This window comes from Microtus oregoni, unplaced genomic scaffold, assembly GCF_018167655.1.
Source record: "Microtus oregoni isolate MIOR12 unplaced genomic scaffold, Mior012 000024F_ref0000369, whole genome shotgun sequence".
In the NCBI taxonomy this organism is placed as follows: domain Eukaryota; kingdom Metazoa; phylum Chordata; class Mammalia; order Rodentia; family Cricetidae; genus Microtus; species Microtus oregoni.
This window is the reverse complement of record NW_024543083.1, coordinates 23840595-23864295: the sequence shown is the minus strand read 5'-3', so window position 1 is coordinate 23864295 and position 23701 is coordinate 23840595. Positions and strand designations below refer to the sequence as shown.

Genomic DNA, 23701 nt, shown 5'->3' with positions numbered 1-23701 from the left:
GTTTATAACTCACTTTTATCAAAAATATCAGGAAAAATGATGTCTGTATTGAATATAAAATTTACAGACTTTTTAAAAATCATCATTGCCTAAACAATACAGTAAAACATCTATTTACATGCATTTACATCTTGTTAAATAATTTAAGTAAGTTAGTATTGCTCTGAAGTATTTGAGAGATGAATACAAACATTTTGTCATTTTATGAAAGGAGCCTAAGCTTCTGTGAATTTAGTATCAAGGGATACATTGTGAACAGTCTTCTATGGATACTGAAAAATAATTCACACACACACACACACACACACACACACACACACACGTATGTATAGGGATGTTTGCCACATTAAAGAACGGATTGCTAGTCACTTTGTACCAAGAACAATAACAAATTTCAATTTCAATTTAACTTTCAGCATTTTTTTTTTTGCTGGTGATTCCACCAAAGGAAATAATTATAGCTGTAGTTCAAAGAACGTTGTTAGTAAGCTTTCCTTTTGTCCCCTTAGAGTTTACTTCTCATCTGGTTGAAATCCTTTGTTTGTCTCCTGAAATGATGCCTTGGGCTCCACTTCATTGTCTGTTTTCTCTTGTAACTCAGGATTATTTTTTCCACAACATTTCTTGTATGCGACATAAACTGCAAAAAACAATATATGAGAAGTCAAGTAAATTCCAGAATGACACCTTGAATAATTACTTTGGCTAGTGATTGACTAATGCAGCTCAGAAAGCCCTTTGCATTTTTTACAGGATGGAGGTGTTACAAGTATCATTATTTTAGTTTTAGGATCTCACATATGGTTGCAATGAATGCACTCAATAAGTCTGGGTGGAGAGCTTCAGAGGATGTTTGCTCAGCAAACGTGTATGCCCTTCTCATGGCTTCAAGCTGTATATGCTACTTAACAGCAAGCAAAAATCATTTACTTTGTGTTTACCCCACCCCAATTAATTTAATAGTCTTCAACTAAATATTCTCTATACCTGTGTGAGATGCCCAGGGCCTTGGTCTGGTCATCCCTTGTAAAAATTGTTGGGTCAGAACAACATGCTTAGTCTTTTGTTTTCACTATTTTTTGTTGTTGATGAGACTTCCTTTCTTCTGTGGTACAAGTATTTCTCAGCACTTTTTTCTTTCTTTCTTTGGGTGTGTTTATGAATGTGTGTGCACTTGTTTGTGTATATGTTGCTCATGTGCCTGCCATGTGTGTATTCAGATCCATGTCCACATATGTATAAGGGTTGGGTGCTGCTTCTCAGGTGCCACCTATCTTGCTTATTTAGACAGGGAATTTCCACTGGCCTGAAACTCACTTACTTGGCTAGGTTGGCTGGCCAGAAAGCTCATGCCATCTATTTATTTGTCTTGCCTCAGAATCAGACCCCTGCTGTGTCCATGTGATGTTTTCTGTGATATGAGACTCCTGTACTGGAAAGGAGCCTCTGTCTGAAAAATGGCACTGAGACATTTCTGTGATGGGCACCTGAAGGCACATGGACACATATTGATCCGGGAATAGAAATAATGTAAAGATAAGTGAAATTGTTTCTGGGCATTTCTAAGTTAATTTTCACAGCATCTTTTTCATGTACCTCCACTTTGCATTTTCTATTAAATGTCATGAAACTTTAAAAGTAAGTTTATTTATTTGTTTTAAATAGAACTTTAAAATTGTGGCTTACGCACCATCAGACTTTGTATAGTCAAATGTAGGGAAAAGTTCCGATGTGGTGGAGGAGAGTTAGTGCGGATCAAATGAGGGAGGATGAAATATGCTATGATAGAGTGAAGCTGGGTTAGCTATCTCTGCTACATCTTTGTTTACACTTCTTTAGTTATTTCAATATTTAAAATTTGCATGTACAAACTTGAACATTTGACTTTTGATTTTTTTGATGATAAATATGGTTTGTCATTTTCTTGGTTACCTATTTAAAAAAACGTATCAAGACAAGGATTTGGGGGGAAAATCATTAAAACCTGTGTTCCTTGGTAGCATTTAGAATGGTGCACAATAAATGTTCCTCAAAGGTTAATATGCGTCTCTCTGACTACTGAGGAAGAAAAAGTCAACAGACAGGGTCTCTCCTCTGCCTTTCTTTTAAAAAAGCCTCACTAAGACCTATAATAAAACTATAGTTTTTGCATCAGCACATATAAAGTCGTGATAACTGACTTCCGTGGATGCATTTTTTCAAATTTATTTGTACAATATACTGCCAGAAATAGAGAATCTTTAAAAAGTTTGTTTTAGCAATTCCAGGATTTATCCAAAAGGAACATCATAGCAGAATTTAATAGCATTATTGCTTACTTCCTAATAATATTGCAGCAAAGGCGATCTGGAAAACGCTATAGATGAGTGGGAAGGTGAACACAAGGTTGAGGTCCTCTTGGCTGAAGGAGAGCTGTACAATGGTGGAACACAGCTGAGTGTTTTGCATCCCAGTTTCCAAGGCAACTGTTCGGCACCTGAGAGTAAGAATAAAGATGTATGTGTTTTACCTGTTATTAGGCTTATTATGATCTAACAGAAATGGAAGGTATGATGAAAGCATGTACACAGACTGCAATTTTTTCTTCCCTCCCTCTCTTTCTTCATCCCTTCTTTTCTTTCCTTCATCTCTCTCTACCTTATTTACTTTTTCCCCTTACCCACTTCCTTCTCCTGCCTTCTTTCCCCCCTCTCTCTCTCTTTATCTCTTGGTTACTTTTTCCTTTCTCTTCCCTCCCTCTCTCCCTTCTTTCTTTCTTCCCTTTTTTCTTCCTTTTTTCTTCCTCTCTCTCTCTCTCTCTCTCTCTCTCTCTCTCTCTTTTCTTTCTTTCGAGATCAGTCTTTCTATGCTATCCAAGTTAGGTTGTCCTCTAACTTTTGGCAATCCTCTTGCTTCAGCTTTCCTATTGCTAGATTACAAACATATACCTAGATTTTATCTCTACTTTTAGCATCCATATTTGCTGTATATTTTAAATATAACTTTACATTGTATAAATATTTTAATATATAAAACAACTTATTATATAGTATTTATGGTTTTAAGCCTTATTTTATCTTTAATGCTTTGTATGCATGTAGGTATATGCATGTGAATGCAGGTGCACATAGTGACCAGAGGCACTGGGGTGCCCTTGAGGCTAGAGTTTCAGGTGGTTCTGAGCCTCCCAATATGGATGCTAGGATGCAAATTTAGGTCCTCTAGAAAAGCAGTACATGCTTTTAAACACTGAACCTTTTTTTCTAGTCCCAATATATTTATAAAGTGGGGGATGAGTTCATTTACTTTAACATTCTATAAACTGCAGAGAAGGTCCATTTTATCTATTCTCAAATTACATACTTAGTGAAAGCATACAGGAGAGATCAGGGATCAGAAAACATTAAAGCTATAGCATTTCTCATTAGGCATTTATTTTAAAATTAATTTTGTTCTGATTACATTTTGATTAAAAATCTGAAAGGTAAAAAAATTAATGTTTCTAATCTTCAATAAAGAAAACTAAAGTAAGCGTGGAGCCAAAAGTCTTCCAGTGAGAGAGTGGCAGGGGAAGAGTGAAGCCTGAGTCTGTTTGAGCAGGCTTAATGTGGCTCACACTATTCAGGCTTGCTCACTTCTTTTTCAGATGCACACTAATGCCTGTTTCTACACCCAATTTCCTGCCTGTCTGTTGACCTAGGTGGACCATTTGGAAAAAAATGTGTTTAGAAAAATGATAAGCAATCTTTAGTGTCTATCACCTTTGGGTGCTGAGTCCTTCTGATGCTGGTTAGAGGAATATATATATATATATATATATATATATATATATATCAACACGAAATTGATTATTTTCATGAAACTTTGCTTATTAAATCAGAGTACATCGCAAAGGGAAACTTTGACTTCACAGGTTGGGGACTAGTGGAGAAGAATGTCAGGGAGTTGAAAATGAAGGCAGCCAGTACGTTTTTGGAGATTTGTATAATTTATGAACAAATGATGCTATTTAAATATTGTAAACAGTGATTGAAAATGAAAGATTTTGAATTTGGCATCAGTATTTCCAGCTTCTATGTTTGCGTACATCCTTCACTCAAATTCAAATGTTGCCATCCTATATCTAACCCTTGATATCTAAGAATGTAATCTTATGTGAGAACAGGGTTATTGCAGATATAATTAATTAAGATGAAATCATTAGGGTGGCCAGTAATTTAATGTGACTTGTTGCATATTTATAAAAGGGATACTAATTTGAGCTCAGTATCATGCACAGAAGAAATAAAATGTGATGAGTACAAGAAAAGATAGACATTAAAAGTCAAAGTGAGAGCCTCCCAATAAATCTTTAACCACAGACTGCCAAAGAGGCCAGCTCTGAGCTGCCTTAAGTATGATTTCTGATCTGTGAAACTGTAAGAATGTGTCTTTTTTTTTTGCCAAAATGATCCACTTAGGGGTAGTTTTTCTTATTTTTATTTAAAAGTTATTTTATTTGAATGGATGTTTTGTCTGCATATATGTTTATGTACCACATGTGTGCCTGATGCTTGCAGAGGTCAGAAAATGGTATTGGATATCCTGGAACTGTAGTTACAGATGATTATGATGACTGTGAGCAGCCATGTAGGTACTGGAAAGCAAGCTTGGGTCTTCTGAAAAAACAGCCTGTGTTCTTAATTATTGAGTCATCTCTCTATACCATATGGTTATTTCCTATTGGCACCCTTGAAAACTAGTGCAGTAGCTGTGATAAGCAAAAATGCTCAGTCCCATTTACCTAAATCTCATACCTGTACCAGGGTTGACCAGCTATTCTAGCCAGTATAAACCCCAGGCTGTAGCCAGCTATAGGATATATTGTTCCTATAATCCATAGTTTGGGTTCAATGATCCAGGCACTTTGGTACAGTACTCCTCCAATCACAGCAATGAGAACAATGAGAATTGCACCTGCAATGGATCCAATCTGGAAGAAAAGATATATGTGAACATACTTGTGTCAAAGTGAGTCCAGAGATGTTTGTCAGGTGTCAGAGATAAGCAGACTGTTTCCTTAGGAAAATGAATATGAGTTTTCTATGTCCCTTTACTTTTGTGGAAAGAGAAGATCTTCTCCAGTATTCTAGAGACTAAGGGGACGCCAGGACAATATAATAATGCTTAATTGGCCCAAGGAAGATTTCTGAGCTTGCAAAATAAAAAATTTGCCCAAGTCACATTTTATGCTTGTTATAATAATCCTAAGTGTTTATAGAACTCAAATAAGGATAAACATAAGCCATGGTCATCATTTTTCCTTTTCAGAAACGTTCAATTTTACTACATGTATGTCCACTTGTACATATGTGCACATGAATTCTAGTGCCCACAGAGTCCAGAAGGCATCCTTGGATCCTTGGATCTGGAGTTATAGGTAGTTTTGGAGAGCTGTGAGCATTCTGCAAGAGCAGCACACATTCCTAATAGCTGAGCCATCGCTCCAGACCTATTTTCTTCTTTGATTAAACTTAAAAACATTTGAAGATGACAATTTTGTGGGTTTTTTTTTCTGTAAAACAAGAAATACCAACTACCTTATTCCCTTACATCCCACAGGCTAGTATCTACCAGTTCAGGGGTGCTGAGTTCTAGGTATGAGAAAGATATGTTCGGTATGAAAGATAAGTCCTAGGTATAAGAAAAATACGCTGTACCTTCTCAGAAAACTGCCTAGATATATTTTATAACATAAACTCAGCCTAAATAACAGCACAGTCATTGGAGAACACAGTAAAACCAATAGGTGACACTTGAATTGATGGCTTAAATACAGATGGAAGTTTGTTCCTCAGATAGGATAAAGAAGGACATTCTCTAAGGGATGATCTTAGGACTGTGGATGGCAAGTCTTCCCAATGGTATACATAATGAGAATAACAGTTTAAGAGTTGGAAATGTTGTAATAGGAGTGGCGGGGCTGCGTCCCCAGCACCCCAGCCGCCTGGCTAGCTTATGCCCCAAAATAACAACACACAAATTGTATTCTTTTAAACACTGCTTGGCCCATTTCTATCTAGCCTCTTCTAGGCTAATTCTGATATCCCAATCAACCCATCTCTAATAATCTGTGAGCACCCGTCTTACCGGGAAAGATTCAGCATGTCTAACCTGGCGGCTTGCTTCATCGTGTGCGTCTGCCCGGGAAAGTGGAGCATGTCGTCTCTCTCAGAGAGCAGAGCTGTCGAGTCTGAGCTCACTTCCTCTTCCTCCCAGCATTCTGTTCTGTTTACTCCTCCCACCTATGTTTTAACCTATGAGGCCCAAGCAGTTTCTTTATTACTTAACCAATGACCTTCCTCCATCATGGAAAGACCATCTCATCCCAGTTCTGACTGCAGGGCACAGAGGTGTGCAGCCTGTCCCACGCATGGGGTACTTACTTTAAGTATGATCTTTGCTTTTTGGGGCCATTTGTGATTCACAAACATTCCAATGGAAACAGGGATAACAAGAGCAACGAGAGAAGTGCCTAACAACAATGAAAACAGCATTAATAAGAGAAAAAGAAAATACAAGTAGCCTAGAAAAGGCTATTTGTCCTGTCCGTCTTCTTGAACACTGAAAACAGAATGTAGAATTATATCCACACAGATACTGCCCCCCCCACACAAATTCACACATCCACATATATATTTTTGTATTCCTGCTCTCTCTCTTTCCATTCCAGTTTATCACAGCAGAGAAATGATGATATAAGTAATTTATCTCAATCCAGAGATGACTATTTTAGAGTTCCTTATATTAACAACCTACTTTCATCCTATTTTCCAACATTTTTGCTTCCTTTATCTGTTAGATCTTTATATTTTCAGAAAAAACACCTCTCCACAGTTTGTGAGTGTGTGTGTGTGTGTGTGTATTTGTGTATGTCTGTGTCTGCATATCGTGTAGTGTAGGTAGATATATTCTACACTAGCTTGTTAATTCATTGTGGTAGAAATAAATACTTATAAATTTTAAAGTTGAAAAAATATTCGAAATTGCTTAATGTCCATTGGAATTTTGAAGGCTAACACACTTCACTTAAAATTCACTTCAGTTATTCAAATTTATGGCAGAGATGTGAGAGAATAAGATAAAAATCATGCCCTAAATTTCTGTGTGATAATATATATATATATATATATATATATATATATATATATATATATGGCAACCTCTGATGTAATTGTAATTCTTTATAGCACTGTGTTCACCCAACCAGATAAAAAAGTCATACTTCAATTTCACCATGGGAAATTTACTGCCATTCCTGTAATACACGATTTGTGCCTCTATATTATTTAACACTTGTTTGCCCAATAGTTCCTTTGTTTAACAGAGCACTGTGGACTTCCAACTTCTCATGGACTTGTTCTTTTCCAAAATACTGTTGAAGTAGTATGAGAAAGTAAAACCAAATGTTGAAAATTTGAGAGTAGACGTCTGTCTAGTGTTGGATAGATTGACTCAGGTCTGGTCAATAAACCACAGACTATGGATATGCATTTAAAACAAATCCAATAACAAATTATTCAATGTATCAAAATTATTATTGCTCCAAAATTACTCAGTAGAATTAAAATAATAACTAAGAGAGAGATAGGAGAAACGAAAGAAAAAAAGGAAAAGAAGGACAATAAAATAGGAACTATTCAAGCTCAGGAGAAAAGGGTAGAGGAAAAGCTGTGGGAATTATTGGTCATGTCTTCTAGAAAATCTAGGGAGTCTCTTTGGTTATTCCTACCATTTTAAAGAGATTTCCTTTCTTGGATCTCTAGGCCACACCATAAATTTTATTGTTTCCAGACTTTGAAATAAAATTATCCGGATACAACTGGTTGGCTCCTTTGGCCTGGAGTCTTCCTGTCTTGGGGGAGCCTAATGTGACAGGGCAACATGTCCACGGCTTAGGACCACCCATGACAGAAGCATTTAATCTCTGTGCCAGGTAAAGCCAGAGAAGGTTCTCAGCTACTCCAGGGACCATTCTGGTTCTTCTTCACACCTACCAGTGTGGTTGGTCCCTGCCCATGAAGGGAAGGGGCTTTATGCTTACTGTCCAGGGGCTGGGAAACTGGCTCTCTCCTCTCCAGGCTTCCCCATTACTGATTTATTGTCCATGCTATCTGTGTAAGATGCCTGTTTGTACAGACCCCAAAGGAGATGTTTACACATATCAAAACCATCACAGCTATTTATTTAAGGCTATGCAATGGGAATAGAAAAAAATGAAAATATGAAAAGGTGGACTGAAATTTGTAGTTTCCTTATGTTTTCCTACAAAACAACTGGGTGTAATGATGCCTACCTCGGTGCGCACAAGGATGTTGTCATCAGGTACTTATTTATGTTGCTATAGCTACCTGACATGGTTCAGCTCTACAGACTCAACTTTAGAGGGGCCTCTTTTCAACCACATGACAGCATCTTCAGGGCTCAGCAGCATTTTTAGAGTGGGAGAGGCACATTGAGCCATGAGGAAGATGTCACAAGCACAGTGCCTGCAGAGTAGGCTGGAGAGCCTGCCAGTAGCTATTCCCAGGTCTGCAGTAATCTCAGGCAAATTAAATAATTACTCCAAGCCTTAGCAACCTCATTTATAAGTGATGACAACATCTCATGAGGCTGTCAGCTCATGCTTTTTCACTCATTAAGACTAGAAAACAAATAGGAAAAAGGTCAGTTTGGAGAACGGCCAAGGCAGACATTTTGAGCAAATAATTTTTATGTTCAAACTTTTTTTTTTTTACTTTTTCTTTCTTTTTTTTTTTTGTAATCTTCTGGCCTTCTATATGTTCTTTCGTTTGACATATTATGAGAAAATTCTTCCATGGACATGCTAATCCATTTCTCATTTTCTCCTTTTTTCATAATTTATCTATCTTACTGGGTACCATGACAACTTCTTTAATCACAGAATTTGAGAGGAAGAGGCAAGAAGATCTCTATGAGTTTAAGGCCAACCTGGTCTATATATCAAGTTTTGGGACAGCAAGAACTACATTATGATACCTTGCTATAAAACAAAGCAAAACCCAACTCAAAATATATTTGACTTAAATTATATGGTATAAGTCATCCACTTAGTAGTTCAGATTTGTTAATACTCCCACGGGATGTTTTCCAGAAGGGACCGAATATCAAAAGATGATTATTTTAAGGCTTCAAGGCTTCAATGATTTGCTTTAGTACCAAATAATATCCAATCAAAATTGTTTAGTTAGCTAACACTACCACACTGTTCAGTGTTCAAACAGATGGCAATATTCAAATCTAGGGAAAGTTTCACTGAGGGGAGAGTTTGAGATGGAAGCAGGGGCATACATACTTGGATTCTTATGTCAGTCTAAACCCTGATGGAAGAATATTCTACTGATATTTTGGAGTTACTCAGAGGTAAATAGAGGTATCTTTTAGATTCAAAATTCCATGAGGCATGATTAATAAAAACTCACAGAGATAAACTGGGGTTCAACCTGAAGATCTTATAATCAAAGCATCCAGCCATTGGCTCTTACTTGATCACAGTACAAAATGCTGATCCTACCTCCAGAATGAGACAGAGACTGAAAACTATCTCCTCCCATCTGATAACCCTATCTAGTTCTGGAATTAAAGGCATCACCATTGGGATTAAAGGAATGTGCTGCTCGGCTTCTCTGGCAAACTAGTGTGGCTGCTGGGATTAAAGTTGTGTGTTACCACTTCCCGGTCAGTAAGGCTGACCAGTGAGGCTGTTTTACTCTCTGATCCTCAGGCATGTTTTATTTATTAAAACACAAATGAAATGCCACTCCAATTCCTCACTGAAATCATGAGTAACTCATCATTTAATGCGGGGGCGAGAAAAACTACAATACAGATTGTCTCACAGTCAGGGCTCACAATATTTGTTCTAACTCAGTTGTTTATAGGTTGAATCATGAAAATAATCTTTCCTTAAAGTGGAAGTGACTTTTAGTCTAGTTTCTCACCCCACAAGAATTCCATTTTAAAATATCATGGGGAGTTTCTGCTTGACCTTGAATGTGTATTTCTGTTAAGAGTAAACCCAAACCTTTCTGAGAGAGATTAGGAAAGAATTCTTTGCAAAGTTGGTTTAAGAAAATCACAATCCCAGAGAACCTAGACAACAATGAGGACCCTAAGAGAGATCTACGTAGATCTAATCTACATGGTTAGTAGAAAAAGACAAGATCTCCTGAGTAAATTGGGAGCATGGGGACCTTGGGAGTGTGTTGAAGGAGAGGGGAGAGGCAGGGAGGGGAACAGAGAAAAATGAATATCTCAAAAAATCAATAAAAAAGACATCAAAGGCAGCACAAGAATGTTGGGAGCAGTGAGACCCCAGATCCTGAATTTCTTGTAATCCCCTGATCTGAGTGCCTACAGCTGCTCTGAGCAGGAGACCTTCAGGAGTTCCTGATGGCAGGAGAGTGGTTTCTGGTAGGTTTGGCTGGGGTGTGGCTATCTCTATATAATCTGCCCCTGAACACAATAAAGGGGGCATTTTTGGGGAATTGAAGTATGACCCACGTGGCTGTCTCTCTGTCTGTGTATTTTAACCTCCAGCCCCCTTGTCCGAAGCTCGCGAACTGGGTGCCAGCACACCGAGCGCAGACATGGGGGCGGGGTGTGCGGCTCAAGAAAACTCACAGAAACAAACTAACCTGGCTTATAAGAACTCACAGAATCTGAACCAACAACCAGAGAGGCTGCATGGGACTCACTTAGTCTTTCAATATATATGTGACAGTCCTGTAGCTTGGTCTATTTGTGGGACTCCTAAAAATGGGAGCAGGGGCTGTGGCAGATGTTTAGGCTTGCTCTTGGGAACCTGTTCTTCATACTGGATTGCTTTGTCCAGTCTAAATACAAGGGGAGGTGCTTAGTCTTATGGCAACTTGATATGTCATGCTTATTTGATACCCATGGGCAGCCTGCCCCTTTCTGAACAGAAACAGAGGAGGAGTGGATTGCAGGGGAGCAGAGGGAGGTGGAGGAGAGAATGGGAGGTATGAGGGAGTCCTGTAGCTAGGATATAAAATTAATAAATAAATTAAAACACAGAGAGGGGCTGTCATGCAGTATACCTGCTGACCAGGGTTGTGCACTGTATTCTCCACAGCTCATTTTTTGTCAAAGCAGTTCTGAGAGACAGCCTGCTTCGCACATGCGGTAGTTCTCTCAGTCTGGACCTGATCCCACTTCATGCCATACCAGATGCTTTATTTTCTACCATTTCTTTTCTCCCCAAAACAGAAAAGTTTCTTCAAGATGGGAGACGTTTAGAAGTTGAAATGAAAAAGGACAGAATAGTGACTAGCTAATTTGACTTCTAGGACATGAAAATATGGAGCATACCATTAAATTGACATTTATATCAATTTTTTTATTTTTATCATTTATATCTTACAGTTGAGGATGGAGAATAATATATTTCACTCAGAAGTGCCCATCTGTAACCCATGACTACCAACTACCATGAAAACATGCTATTTGTTTTTTTTTTACTTATGTGTGTGTTTCTTCAATTTGAATATTTGGTGCAAACACCCATTACCATAAATCCATCACTGGAAAAATGGTGACTCCCTTTTGCCAGCAGCCTAATTATCCTCAGGGGGAGACTCTTTGGTTAAGACTGCATTCCTAAAACTCTTTCCCCCCCCCCATGTTATTATGAACTGAGGCAAATTTAGTTTCTCTTCTTGGTCATGTTTTGGAATTTGCATTCTTTTAATATTTCTGCAAACTCAGAGTGAATTCATAATGAAATTATACATGGGAAAAAAGATTTGCCCCTAGGTCAAAGGGAAATGATGTGTGTGAGCTTGGAACTTGGCCTGAGATCCTAATGGGGACTAAGCAGAGATCTTGAGGATAATATGAAACATACCACAGAGAAATTACTTACCGATGCTATCATAGGGAATCACAATTGTCCCCGAGTCGACCCATGTCTTGGTATAGAGGAAGAGGCAAAGGGGCATCATTCCAAGGGCCAGCAGTGTGGAGCAAGTGGTCATGCTAACACTGGAATGAAACAAACAGCTTGAGGTGACTACCTGTGTTTTCTACAGGAGGTGTGCTTTCATTTTCAATTTTGGTGAGACTCAACCAGTACATCATTCTGTATGGAGACAGAAATACATAGTGGTCATGTTTATAAAGTACTTGGCTTTGGTCAGCGTCACCTGTATTTGGTGCCTTCTCACTTAGTCTGCATTATCCTTCCCTCAGAATCTGTTTTCACAGATCATAGAGGGCAGTCAATGATACATAAAAATAATTTCTGAAGTTGGTACCAAGTGTCTGAGCTTGTAACCTGTTGTATATGATTTTTTTACATTAAGCACAGCCTACCAAACCAGACTCTCTGGGAATAGAAATTACCTTGATGTAGTAACCATGACAATGAAATAAGTCAAACAGTATGATGCTAAGTAGTATTGATAATGGTAATGGAAGTAGTGACATTTTCCTGTAGTAGGGGTGTTGGGAGGGTCACAGAACCCTACCCAGAATTACAGTCTGAAAACCATTCCCTTTTGCCCCACCCCATATCCTAGTAATATTGGGAGCTTCTACAGCATGCATGAAATAGAAGGGTGATGCAGGGGTAGATTCTGAGTATGATGGGCTGGACTTTGTGATAATGCATCTGTTTGGGGTGTTATTGACACTTCTAGGAGTAACCTCTTCTCTGTGCTTTCTAAGTAAGTTCGATAAACTCATTGGTTCAACAAGTGGGACTTGGGTGAAATCCTTACTTTGCTCTCTTATCAAGGCGAATAGATGTTTGCTCACAACTTCCCTAGGAAAGTTAATGTAACATCACTGTTTGATTTGACAATAAGAAATCAGCTAATACTTTGTTCATTATGGGTGCCTGACTGAGTAGGAAGATTTTGTTTTGTGATCTGGAGGAATTTATTAAATTAAATGATGCTCTTCTCAGTACTGTACCAGAGTATGGATGAGAGACTTTTGAGTAAGGGTCTTCTTGATCCTCCTCAAAATGTCCTGGACACAGGGTTACAGTCTCTGCTTGTAGAACAGAGGGACTTAATACTTGAGCTGCAAAGGTACATACTGAGTTGGAAGAATGTGATGTTGCTTACTGTGTGGATCTTGGTAATGCATTAATTGGGCTTCTCTTTGTCACTGTTACCTCAATATAAATAATTAACAGTCAGTGGAGTTTGGTTTCTAGAACAATACCAAAAGGAAAGCCAGTTGTACTTATAGTACATGCCCCCCTCCAAACAAGTTGTAAAGAAAGTAAGCATATGAAGAGAAATGATTTTCTTTCAAAGCTCTATAATAAGTTTGCATAATTTGGGCAAAATAATGGGTAGTAACAAAGCCATTTAGCAATTTTTTTAAAAAAGTGATTAAAATGTTTATGTCAATAGAGGCGTTCTAAAGGCAAGGAGAAATGATAGACCAGGTAGCATATGTTTTCACCCACATATAGAACCACCCTGTCCAACCACCCATCTGTCTGTATGTCTCAATGTCTCTGACTCTATCATCTATCTATCTATCTATCTATCTATCTATCTATCTATCTATCTATATCCATTTGTGGCCATTTCCTTTTTGTATGTCAGCATCTGTCATTACTAGAAAGAAACATTCACAAGATTGGACCTATTAACTTTCTATCGTGGCTGGGACATGTGTGCCCACAGAGCTGTGCACCTCCCCGAGGATGTACACAGTCAATGGTTGTTTGAGAATGAGAGATATTTTCTTTAGTAGGGTAGCTAACTATGAGTTGTGTATGTTCCTGTAAAAGCAACCCGAATTAAACTCATTGTTTCCTTAAACTAGATTTTCATGTAATAATCTCTTTGCTTCTATTGTTGGTGTTTTATCTATGATTAGTAGCTGTTTATTCACATCTCCTCAGAAAAATGCCACACAATGGTATATAATGTCCTGAAGGCAGAGGAGGACTAAGGCAAAAGTGTGGGGAGGGCATTGGGAACAGCCAATGTTAGTGAAGGACAATGGCAATGTATGAACTGAGACATCATAATGAAATATGTTGTTTACACACTAACTAAAATGAAATAAAGAATTTTTCATAAATTTAATTGTAGTCATAGAAAACTAAGGTAGTCAAAAAAACATCAACAATTGAAAAGCAACAAATATACAAAAACATTCATTTACTAGCAATGCTTTACCATTTTTGTAACTAAAACACTGGAATATTCAATTCTGTTCCTCCTTCCTTCTTTCACCATTCTGGCATTCTTTTTCTTAACTTGCTCCCCAATAAAAACCCTTTGTTACTGGCTGGCCATATAGTATATCCTCACAGTGGGAAAGGAATTCAGGGGAATAGGATTCTTATCAGCTCATGGTGAAGAGGAAGAGCCATTTGTTTTTAAACTTCATGGGAGAGAAAAAGAAGTTGGAAAATGAAGGGTTTAGGTGTAGTGGGAAACTTGACAGTAAGGTGTTGAGGAATCTTGATGGGTCTAGACTTTGATGTTATCTGAGCTAATAACAAGAACAAAAATACTGTTGAAATGGTTCACAATAAGGAGAATAATAACTTCACAAAACAAAAATGAATTTTATGGAAAAAATTTAATTTCTATAAAAGGCATACATGTTGATTTTTTTTTTTTTTTGGTTTTTCGAGACAGGGTTTCTCTGTGGTTTTGGAGCCTGTCCTGGAACTAGCTCTTGTAGACCAGGCTGGTCTCGAACTCACAGAGATCCGCCTGCCTCTGCCTCCCGAGTGCTGGGATTAAAGGCGTGCGCCCCCACCGCCCGGCTACATGTTGAAATATAAAAACTTATGAAAGAGCACATTGGAACTATAAAAACTCTAATGAATTAGAAAATTAAAGATACAATTTGGTTTTAATTCTTATGTCAGTCTCTTAATTGCTAGGGAAAACATTTACAAATATGGGAAAATAAAACTCATAACTAAAGAGTTGGTATGTGTTGAGGAATTGAGTGGAATCAAGGATAAATAAATACAAAAGACTACAATCACATCAAAAGTGAAACTCTACCTTTGAAATATCAACAAACATGTGTCTGATTCTGTAGACTGTGCAGGTGGTAGGTATGATGTAATCAAAAGTCAAGTGCTAAGAAGAGACCATCAGATATTTTCCATCTAAATCCCAAACCTGAGACTTATATTCACCAACTTGATGACCTTGGCAAAGATTATAAACCTTAATTTTTCTCATCTGTCAATGCAGAAGACCCTAGGATTGTTTGGAGAGTTAAAATACACCAATGTTCTTTCAGAATTTAGCTTTATATTTGGTGCCTCAAAGTGTCTGATAAACACCAGCATTTAATCAACACTAGCTAGTAAAATAAAATCAATATTTCATGGAAGCAACAGAGTTTGCTTAATGTGAGTAAAGATAAAAGAAAGAGTCCAGTGGGATTGGATTGGTTCTCCAACAAGAAAGAAGAGATGAGTGTATGTGCATTTGAAAGAGGAGGCATTGATCTGACAGGTCAGAGAGTTATGGGTCTTGAAAATATCGATGAACAGCTAAGTAGAATATGAAATAAGCAATGATTAGCCAAAGACAAAGGTCATGGTTGGAAAAAACACTAAACAAAAACCTAGAAAGTAATGAGTATATAAGACAATAAGAGTTGGGGAAACCGAGGAAAAGACGAATGAGAATAAGACAGATGAAAAAAAGAGAATGAAATAGAACTAAAGGAAAGCTTTTCCATGGTGTGGCTGAAGCTATCGCTAAGGAGATATCATATATCCACCTTTGTGTGGGGACAGACCAGAGAGACAAAGGAGAAAGCAAATCTCAGTGTTCCTGAGCCATAAACCTTTGCTGCCACCAGATTCACTTGTCTGCCTCTCTTAATTTTTCCCTGATATATTTTATGCACATTATGCCCATGACACAGCTTAACTGAGAATTTCTGTGTACTGATCAAATAACAATGTCCCAGGTTTCAGGTTATCAGAGAAATAGCTGAAATACTAATTGCTGCTAAAAAAGGACAACTGTTTCTATTTATTCACACATTTAAGTAATTAGAGATTGCTAAATTCTGAGAATAGATAATGGGGGACAGGTAAATAGTTTCTTCTTTCAGGGACCACATCCAAGAAAGGAAAAGCAAAATGACAATGTTTTTGGAGCTATTTTGCATGGTTAACTCTAGTAATAAAGGTAGCTGTTTTAAAATTATCATTTCTGACATTGCTAGAATTCAAGTGAAGATGAAGCATGCAATGCCCTAAGAATACAGACTTAGAAATCTAAGTGGAATATAAGGTTGCATCTATATAAGTCATTTTGAGACTTAGATTTCCAACACTCACTCCAGAAGAATTAAGTTCTAGAGGGCTATTACTTAATAGCTGAGACTTCTCTTTCTTTTTTAAAAAAATCTTTAAACATTGTTTCCCAAACATAAAATGTGTAATAAATGTCACCTTTTTTTAAAAGAAAGCTCTCTCTATTTATTTCTTTATTCATTCGTTCATTCACTTAATGTTTTGTTCATTTTTATTTATTTATGTGTTTGTGCCTGTACCATGTATGAGTTTGTATATAAGGGTACTCACAAAGGCCCAAAAAAGTAATACTCTCCCCTGGAGCTAGAGTTACAGTTTTAATCCACCTGATATGGGTTATGGCAATGAAACTTAGGTCATCTGCAAGAGGTGCAAGTACTCTTAGTCCCTCAGACATTTCTCCAATCCCTAATGTCATCTTGCATTGAGGCATGACCACTTCTTTATGACAGAGGTATAGCACATATTTTTCATTGTGTGGTAGAACATGGTAATGTCTTCTGTGCTATACTACTGAGTAATTTGTACTCAGCATAAGTGATGTAAGGGAATTGATATGGTACCATATATAACTGATCTTATGTTCAGCAGTAATGTGACATTATTATGTTCATGTACAGGTTGTAGTGGCTGTATTGTTTGAAACTTATAAATATCAAGAAGCCATTTGGTGTAGGTCAAATTCTCAGGGCCACTCCTCACAATCTGGTTATTATGAGTTCCTGGAATTTTCACTGTGTGTGTGTGTGTTTGTGTGTGTGTGTTTGTGTGTGTGTGTGCGCGCGCACAGTTCAATGGAGTGGAAACCTAAAAAGTCCTGATTACTATATTGTGGTTCACAGATTAACTATGTCAACAGAGTTTATGATTCTGTGTTATTCACAGGGCTTTTCTTCAAGAAAAGGAATATTTGTTGCTAGGCAGCAATTCCATATCCCTATGCAAAAGGAAAAATGTATATTCTTTGTTTTCTAAGGCAACAGAAACTAGCGCCAATTGGGAGTTGATGGCTCATTCCCTGATGCTCACCAGGCAGCCAGGAACTAACAGAGCTGATAGCGGGTTGTCCAATATTTAATAAGCACATGATTCTTGAACAGCTCAATGCTTCACTGAAATGCAAGTCTTCATCAGGAGATGAGGAAAGTGACACTTGGCTGTCTGATTTTCAGAATTAAAAACTCCTGCTTTAGTGCTATTGATGCTTCATCTTCCTCCCTCCTTCCCAGTGCTAGTTCAAACTGATACAGGTTGGACTGGACAAACAGTACAGTTAGATTTCTTTGTTGAAAAGCAGAGAAATTGTTTTTTCTTCATTTTATAGAGAAATAAGCATAATTAAGAATTACTGATGAAGAATTCTTTTCCTTTTAGTGCCCGTCGAGATAAAATACATTTATGTATTCTTCATTAGTAACCAAGGAGTATTTTGTTCAAAGAACAGACAGTTTGGTGGAGCTGATGTTGGTCAGAGAGTTTGAGCTTATATTTGCACTCAAATTTCCTTGTTATAAAAAAGAAAGTTACTCCTTATTCCATTACAACAAGACTTTCTCAGTTTTTTTTACAGTTTTAGATTGGAAAAGAATTATTTAATTAAACAAAACCAAACTTGGAGTCTATTCCCAGAGATAATAAAACTTATGATTAAGTGAGTTAGAATTCAACATGCAAGCATAGTAATCCAGACTAAGAAAGACAGATACCAAGGCTTTCCCTCAGATGCATATCTAGATTTAAATGTACATATTCACACATAGTCATATAGACATAGGACATGGTAGAGAGTGAACTATCAGGGTAGAGCCGGGAGTCGAAAGCAAGGAAAGAACAGAGAAGGCAATGGAAGGTCTGTGACAGGAAAGTAGGAAGTGGTCTAACAGGAGTGAGAGAGAGGAACTAGGATGGTAATGAGGGGTGGTTAAGAGCAAAGCACAATGATATATGTGTATACAAATGTCACACAGAAACCTATCTTTGTGTGCTAACTAAAACTATTAAGGCTACAAAATTAAAATCTAAATCACTGTTTTGTTTCGGGATGATAACTACAAAAATGCACAGGTACAAAAGGAAAGTTCCCAGTTCTAACAGCGAAGCAGCTATCCCAGAAGATGCACTTATTCTTCCCATTTAATTCCTTACTCAGACATCTAGTCAGTGCAGCGGATGAAACAGATATTGGAAATTATAAAGGTTTCCAAACGGAGTTGCAGATGCCTCTGTCTTACCTGAGGTCCATGTCACCATCTACCCAATAGGCCAAGATATTGGAGGCAGTCCCTCCAGGACAGCAACCCATGATTATTACCACCACAGCTTGTACCGGGAGGATGCCAAAGGCCACGGAGAGGATGAAGCCTGTGAGAGGCATGATTCCAAACTGACAGAGGAAGCCCACGAAGATGCCCCATGGCCGTCTTATATGTCCCAGGAACTTGTGGATTTCCACATTGCACCCCATGGAAAACATCACCAAGGCCAGGAGGATGGTGAGCACAGAGCTCATGGCCACACTGAGAATGGCATTGAAGTTGCTCTCCGGTGCTAAGCAGGAATCGCCTTCGCAGACAGTTGCATTGGGATGACAGACGGAGAAATTATCCATCTTTGACTGTGCTGTTCAAATGGCCAAGTCCACAGAAGCACCTGCTCCCTGGTTCTGTAACTACTGCCACCGCAGTAACCCTTATTTAACACGTCAAACTTTTAAACCCTTTCTAAACATGTGGTACTTAGCGTCTCTTTCTAAAGACACTTTAGAGAAGCAATAAAAAACAATAAATGCTAGTAAGCCAGTTTCGAGAGGCTGAATTCCAACATAACACAACTAATGAATCATAAAAGTCCAGAAAAACTACTGGCCAAGACAGAAAGTTATAATTAATCATTTATTGGCAGGATAATGAACTGGGACACATAAAATAGCCATGTTAATGTTTAATGCCAGGAAGGTTTGGTGAATAGTTAGTTAAAATTCAAGTAAACTCGGAATTGTCGAGCGTTCTAAGGGTTGAGGTATAGGAAAGCATGTTACTCCCTCCTCTCACTTTAAGTAGGGAGGATTGGGTCTTTGAAAATTACATTAAAACAAAAACCAATAACCCTGTGCCAAGCTACATTACAAACTGACAACAGACTGAAGGAGGTTTCCAGCTTTCTTACAATAGCTCTCATTCTTTCTTGTATGTATTACTACAGTGTCCATAAAACATATGTATGTTACAGAAACTTCAAAGGGTGGGAAGAAAACTTAGGGAGGGTGATGAACACTTGAAGGTACAGATGTTTTCTGCTGGAGAGTGTCATATGCAGCAGTCCTCAATTACTTACACACGCAACTATGCATACATTGCCATGGCAACAGAGTGCTTTATAGATAGAGACAATACAGTTATTTAGAAGGATGAACTCTGGATTAGGTCAAAGTGACAGTATCTTTATTTGTGCTTAGAGTCAGGAATTAGAATTGGTGTGTGTGTAAAAGAAAAGGGATTCTAGAAGGCTGTTGAAAATATTAAGTAGTTACCTTTGTGATAGATGAACAGAACACTGTAATTAGATATATTGGAAAGACACAGACATAAGCAGAGAAGAAACAACCCAATTCTCTGGTCTTTAAAACCCAACATTAGAATAGGATGGGTTATAGCACATATTTGTAGTCTCATTACTGTGCAGAAAAAAAGCATGAGGGCTATTTAGTTCAAGGCCACATGAACTGCAGAATGAGACTCCTTTTTCGTCTCTCCCCCAGGAAAAGAAACCCCCTAACAATAAATGAATAAAGAAAGAAACAAACAACAAGCAAAACAAACGTAAAATAGTGTCTTAGAATTCAGTGTGCCCAAGATCCTTGTGCGCAAAGCGTGTGGGTGGGGAGCGTTGTTAAAATGCAGGTTTTGAGTCTCCCAATCTGGGCTGGACTTTGTTTTCGATGAAGCTCAAGGCTGATGGTATCGATGTTGAGAATGGTCAGGGCTTTGATTGCGTCATCACTTGTACCCGATAGTGAAGTCTGACTACTCACACTCCGCCTGTGAGGAACAAAAAAATGGCCTTCTTATCACCATCACCAGACAGAAGAGAAAACAACCGCAGGTTCTAGCAGCTGGGGCCTGCAGACACCATCCCTTTAATCTACGTTTGAGTTGCTGACGTGATCAGAGCTATTTCCTTAAGTGGCCATTGATTCCTTCTCCTTGTTGATATAACTTCTGTCCCAGGAATGTTCTTTTCAACTGTTAGGTTGCTAAATGCTTTCTCTCGTGGGTGGGCTGCAATTGGCTCTGCCAAATCCAGCCCCTGATTGCCTAGACGAGATTCAGTTGTCTAGAAGTCAGCTTCTAGGAGATCCTTTCTTCTCTCCCACTACCTGCCTCACCTTGTGGCTAAATGATTAACTAGGTTTCCCAGGAAGGCCTCTCCTTCTGCTCCTGGTTGTACCTCACCAAGAATCTCCCAGGATTGATTGATTGACCTCTGCCCCACTTCCTCACTTGGTCCTGGCTAACCCCAAGGCATGCAGGTGGGGTGCGCCCCCTGCTGCTGCCTGGGTGTACTTACCAACACCATTTCCCCCTCCTCTCTGCCTTGCTTTACCTAATCCTTTAAGTAAAAGCAAAAAAGGTAGCCTAACACCTTAATCCATACAGCCTATTTATTTCATCAGATTTTTTTTGTTTGTCAAGCAAAATTTGAGACCTAGGTTAGAAGGATTTAGATTCGTAGATCTCTGCTAAGCAGAAAGGCTGTACTATGAGGTTAAAGCACCTAACATCAGACTCCCTCCTTTGGACGCCAGGGCTGACCAGGGCAACATGCTTCATTGATATGGCTGAGATTGTGGCTGGGCTGGTTATCTGACAAAAGATTTTCTTTCTCTGCATCTTTCTTCTTCCTTTTTTAAATAAATGTATTTATTTCACTTAATTATGTAAGAATGGTCATATTATTTCTAATAAAGAAATTGTGATTTTTGATGGCTGCAAATATGTCAATATTTTAATTGGTATATATTTCACAGTGACAGGTTTCATAAAGGCATTTTCTTTTAAGTAGATCAAGAACTTTGGCCCTAATTCCCCCTTCTCTCTCTCAGGTTCTCCTAATCCTGCTTCTGTTTTTCTGTCATATAAATAAGTGATTTTATGTATCTTTATAGACTCTAGGAGTTTCAATGAGAGAACATGAGATGTTTATCTTTCTGAATATGGATTGTTTTGCTTAATATGATAATCTCTACTTGTATCAATTTTCAGCAAAATATGTAATTTTATTCCATTTTTTCACGACTGAATAAAAGTCCAATGCATAACTATACCACCATTTTTTTTATCTATTTCTCTCTTGACAGACTGAGAATAAGATAGAGGCCAATCTCATAACCTGGGTCTTGTGTGTAGTGCTACAATATCCATGGATGTGACAGTGTCTCCGTGGTCCATTGACTTGGTGACCTCTGGATACCCACCCAGGAAAAATCAGCTAACACATAAGGACATTTTATTCCTAGCTTTGAGGAATCTCTACACTGATTTCCTTTGCCACAGTGCTGGAAAAAGATAAGACAAAGTGAAGAGTACAGAAAGCAGGTTCAGAACAAAGCTGTTACCCAACTTGAAATGACTCCGTAAGGAGCTCAACCTTCCATGCTTAGCATGTAGACAACTTGCAAATGAGCAGTCTGTTTGACTAGACACAGTGTTACAGATCTGACTTAAAAAAATGTGTCAATTGCATTTCTAATTTTCACATTGTTTTTACATAAATTTTCACATTAGGTTCAAGAGGCCCTATACTTAAGTTTTGGGATGATTTACAATTAATGAATATCCTTAGCTTTAGAGATAGTCAACTCCAAGGCGTTATAAATGTTTAACTACACAGAAATAGCTGCTTATATACAGAATTGACGGACAGATGCACATATGACAGTGGAAAGTTGGATATTGAAGATTGGTTTTCCATTGTCATGGTTCTAATTTCCTCATGGGAAGCTCAGTTCCCAGTGTTTCTAAAGAAAGAAGTACTTTACTGTTTTGGCATCCTGGGTGGGGGCATGGAGGTTGTGCCTTGTCTTGACACTTGAGGCTTCCCGTTGGCTCTTTTCCCATGTTGTATCAGTTGACAAGGGCTGGGCTTTAATAGCTTGCCAGCATGTCTGCCCTAAAGTCCCATAATAAAAGATAAGCTCTCTGTTTTCTGTTGTTCCACCAGGGATGTTTCTGTTCAGACTCGTGACCATTGGGGTTGTGAGCAAGTCTGCTGAACACCTTCCTGTCCCTGAAATGTCTCCTCCTAGCTTCTGGCCATTAACGCTCCACAGAGCATAAAGTTCCCTTACCTGCAGTTATTTGAAATGAGTTGTTGATGAAGATGAGGGATAAGGCAGCAGAGAATGGAGGAAGAAAGGAGGATTAAACAATCAGAACTTAGTAAAGGACAAAGTACCAGGCTTGGAAGCAGACCTTGTTCCTGGGCACTTCCCTTGGAAAGTGCTAGGCACATGTTCAGGTCTTAATAACTGTGAAGCCTTACCAAAAAGTTTCAGAAAATGTACACAGATCCCATAACCCAGTCTTCCTAAATAAAGGTATTGATGTGAAGAAATCTTTAAGTGATACTTTCTGAGGACATGAACTAAATCTCCTCTATAGTAGCCCCACTGAGAATATCTCCCATGCAGAATGACTTCTGTGCACACAATAGACTTCTTTACAATATTTGGAATGGATGACCTATAATCATATATCTACTGTTGAGTGAAAGAGGCCAAACAAAAAAAGAGTCCACAAAAATCAAGGCAACATACACTGTTAGAAATTACAAGAGACATTAACTAAAAAATGTGCACGAGGAACTTTCACCTTGTGAAAGATGTCACGAGAAGTCATAGTGCAGATTCCAGAAAATAAAATACTGCTCATAAGAACATAATGGAGTACAAAACTAAACATAGAACTCTCAACAGAAGAATCTAAAATGGCTGAAAGACACTTAAGGAAATGCTCAACATCCTTAGCCAAATCAAAACAACTCTGAGATTCTATCTTATACCTGTCAGAATGGTCAAGATCAAAAGCAGCTTATGCTGGAGAGGCTGTGGGGTAAAGAAAACACTCCTACATTGCTAGTGGGAGCGCAAATTGGTACAGCTGCTTTGGAAATCAGAATGGCAATTTCTCAGAAAGTTAGGAAACAACCTACCTCAAGACCCACCAATACCATGTTTGGGTGTATACCCAAAAAATTTTCTATCATACCAGAAGGACATGTGCTTAGCTGTGTTTTTAGTAGTATTATTTGTCATATGCAGAACCTGGAAACTACCTAAATGTCCCTTAACTGAAGAGTTGATAAAGAAGATATAGT

General features: G+C 38.2%; 1 protein-coding gene across 1 annotated transcript; it reads right to left on the bottom strand.

Annotated features, from left to right (window-relative positions):
- Window positions 1-464: 464 nt before the first annotated feature.
- Window positions 465-18935, bottom strand: Slc10a2 (solute carrier family 10 member 2). The gene is made up of 6 exons (XM_041674040.1): window positions 18559-18935; window positions 11924-12042; window positions 6405-6493; window positions 4776-4951; window positions 2319-2476; window positions 465-640 (listed from the first exon to the last, which is right to left on the bottom strand). The coding sequence occupies exons 1-6, from the start codon at window positions 18933-18935 to the stop codon at window positions 513-515; spliced, it is 1047 nt and encodes a 348-aa protein (XP_041529974.1). The 3' UTR covers window positions 465-512.
- Window positions 18936-23701: the final 4766 nt, after the last annotated feature.

What these genes read in the sequence shown, in the direction of transcription:
- Slc10a2 (XM_041674040.1), bottom strand. Translation starts at nt 18,935, where the DNA reads ATGGATAATTTCTCCGTCTGTCATCCCAATGCAACTGTCTGCGAAGGC. An exon ending in GATGGTGACATGGACCTCAG is followed by an intron (nt 12,043 to 18,558) that starts GTAAGACAGAGG and finishes GTTTCATTCCAG; the next exon opens with TGTTAGCATGACCACTTGCT. An exon ending in GCTGGTCAACCCTGGTACAG is followed by an intron (nt 2,477 to 4,775) that starts GTATGAGATTTA and finishes TCTTACTCTCAG; the next exon opens with GTGCCGAACAGTTGCCTTGG.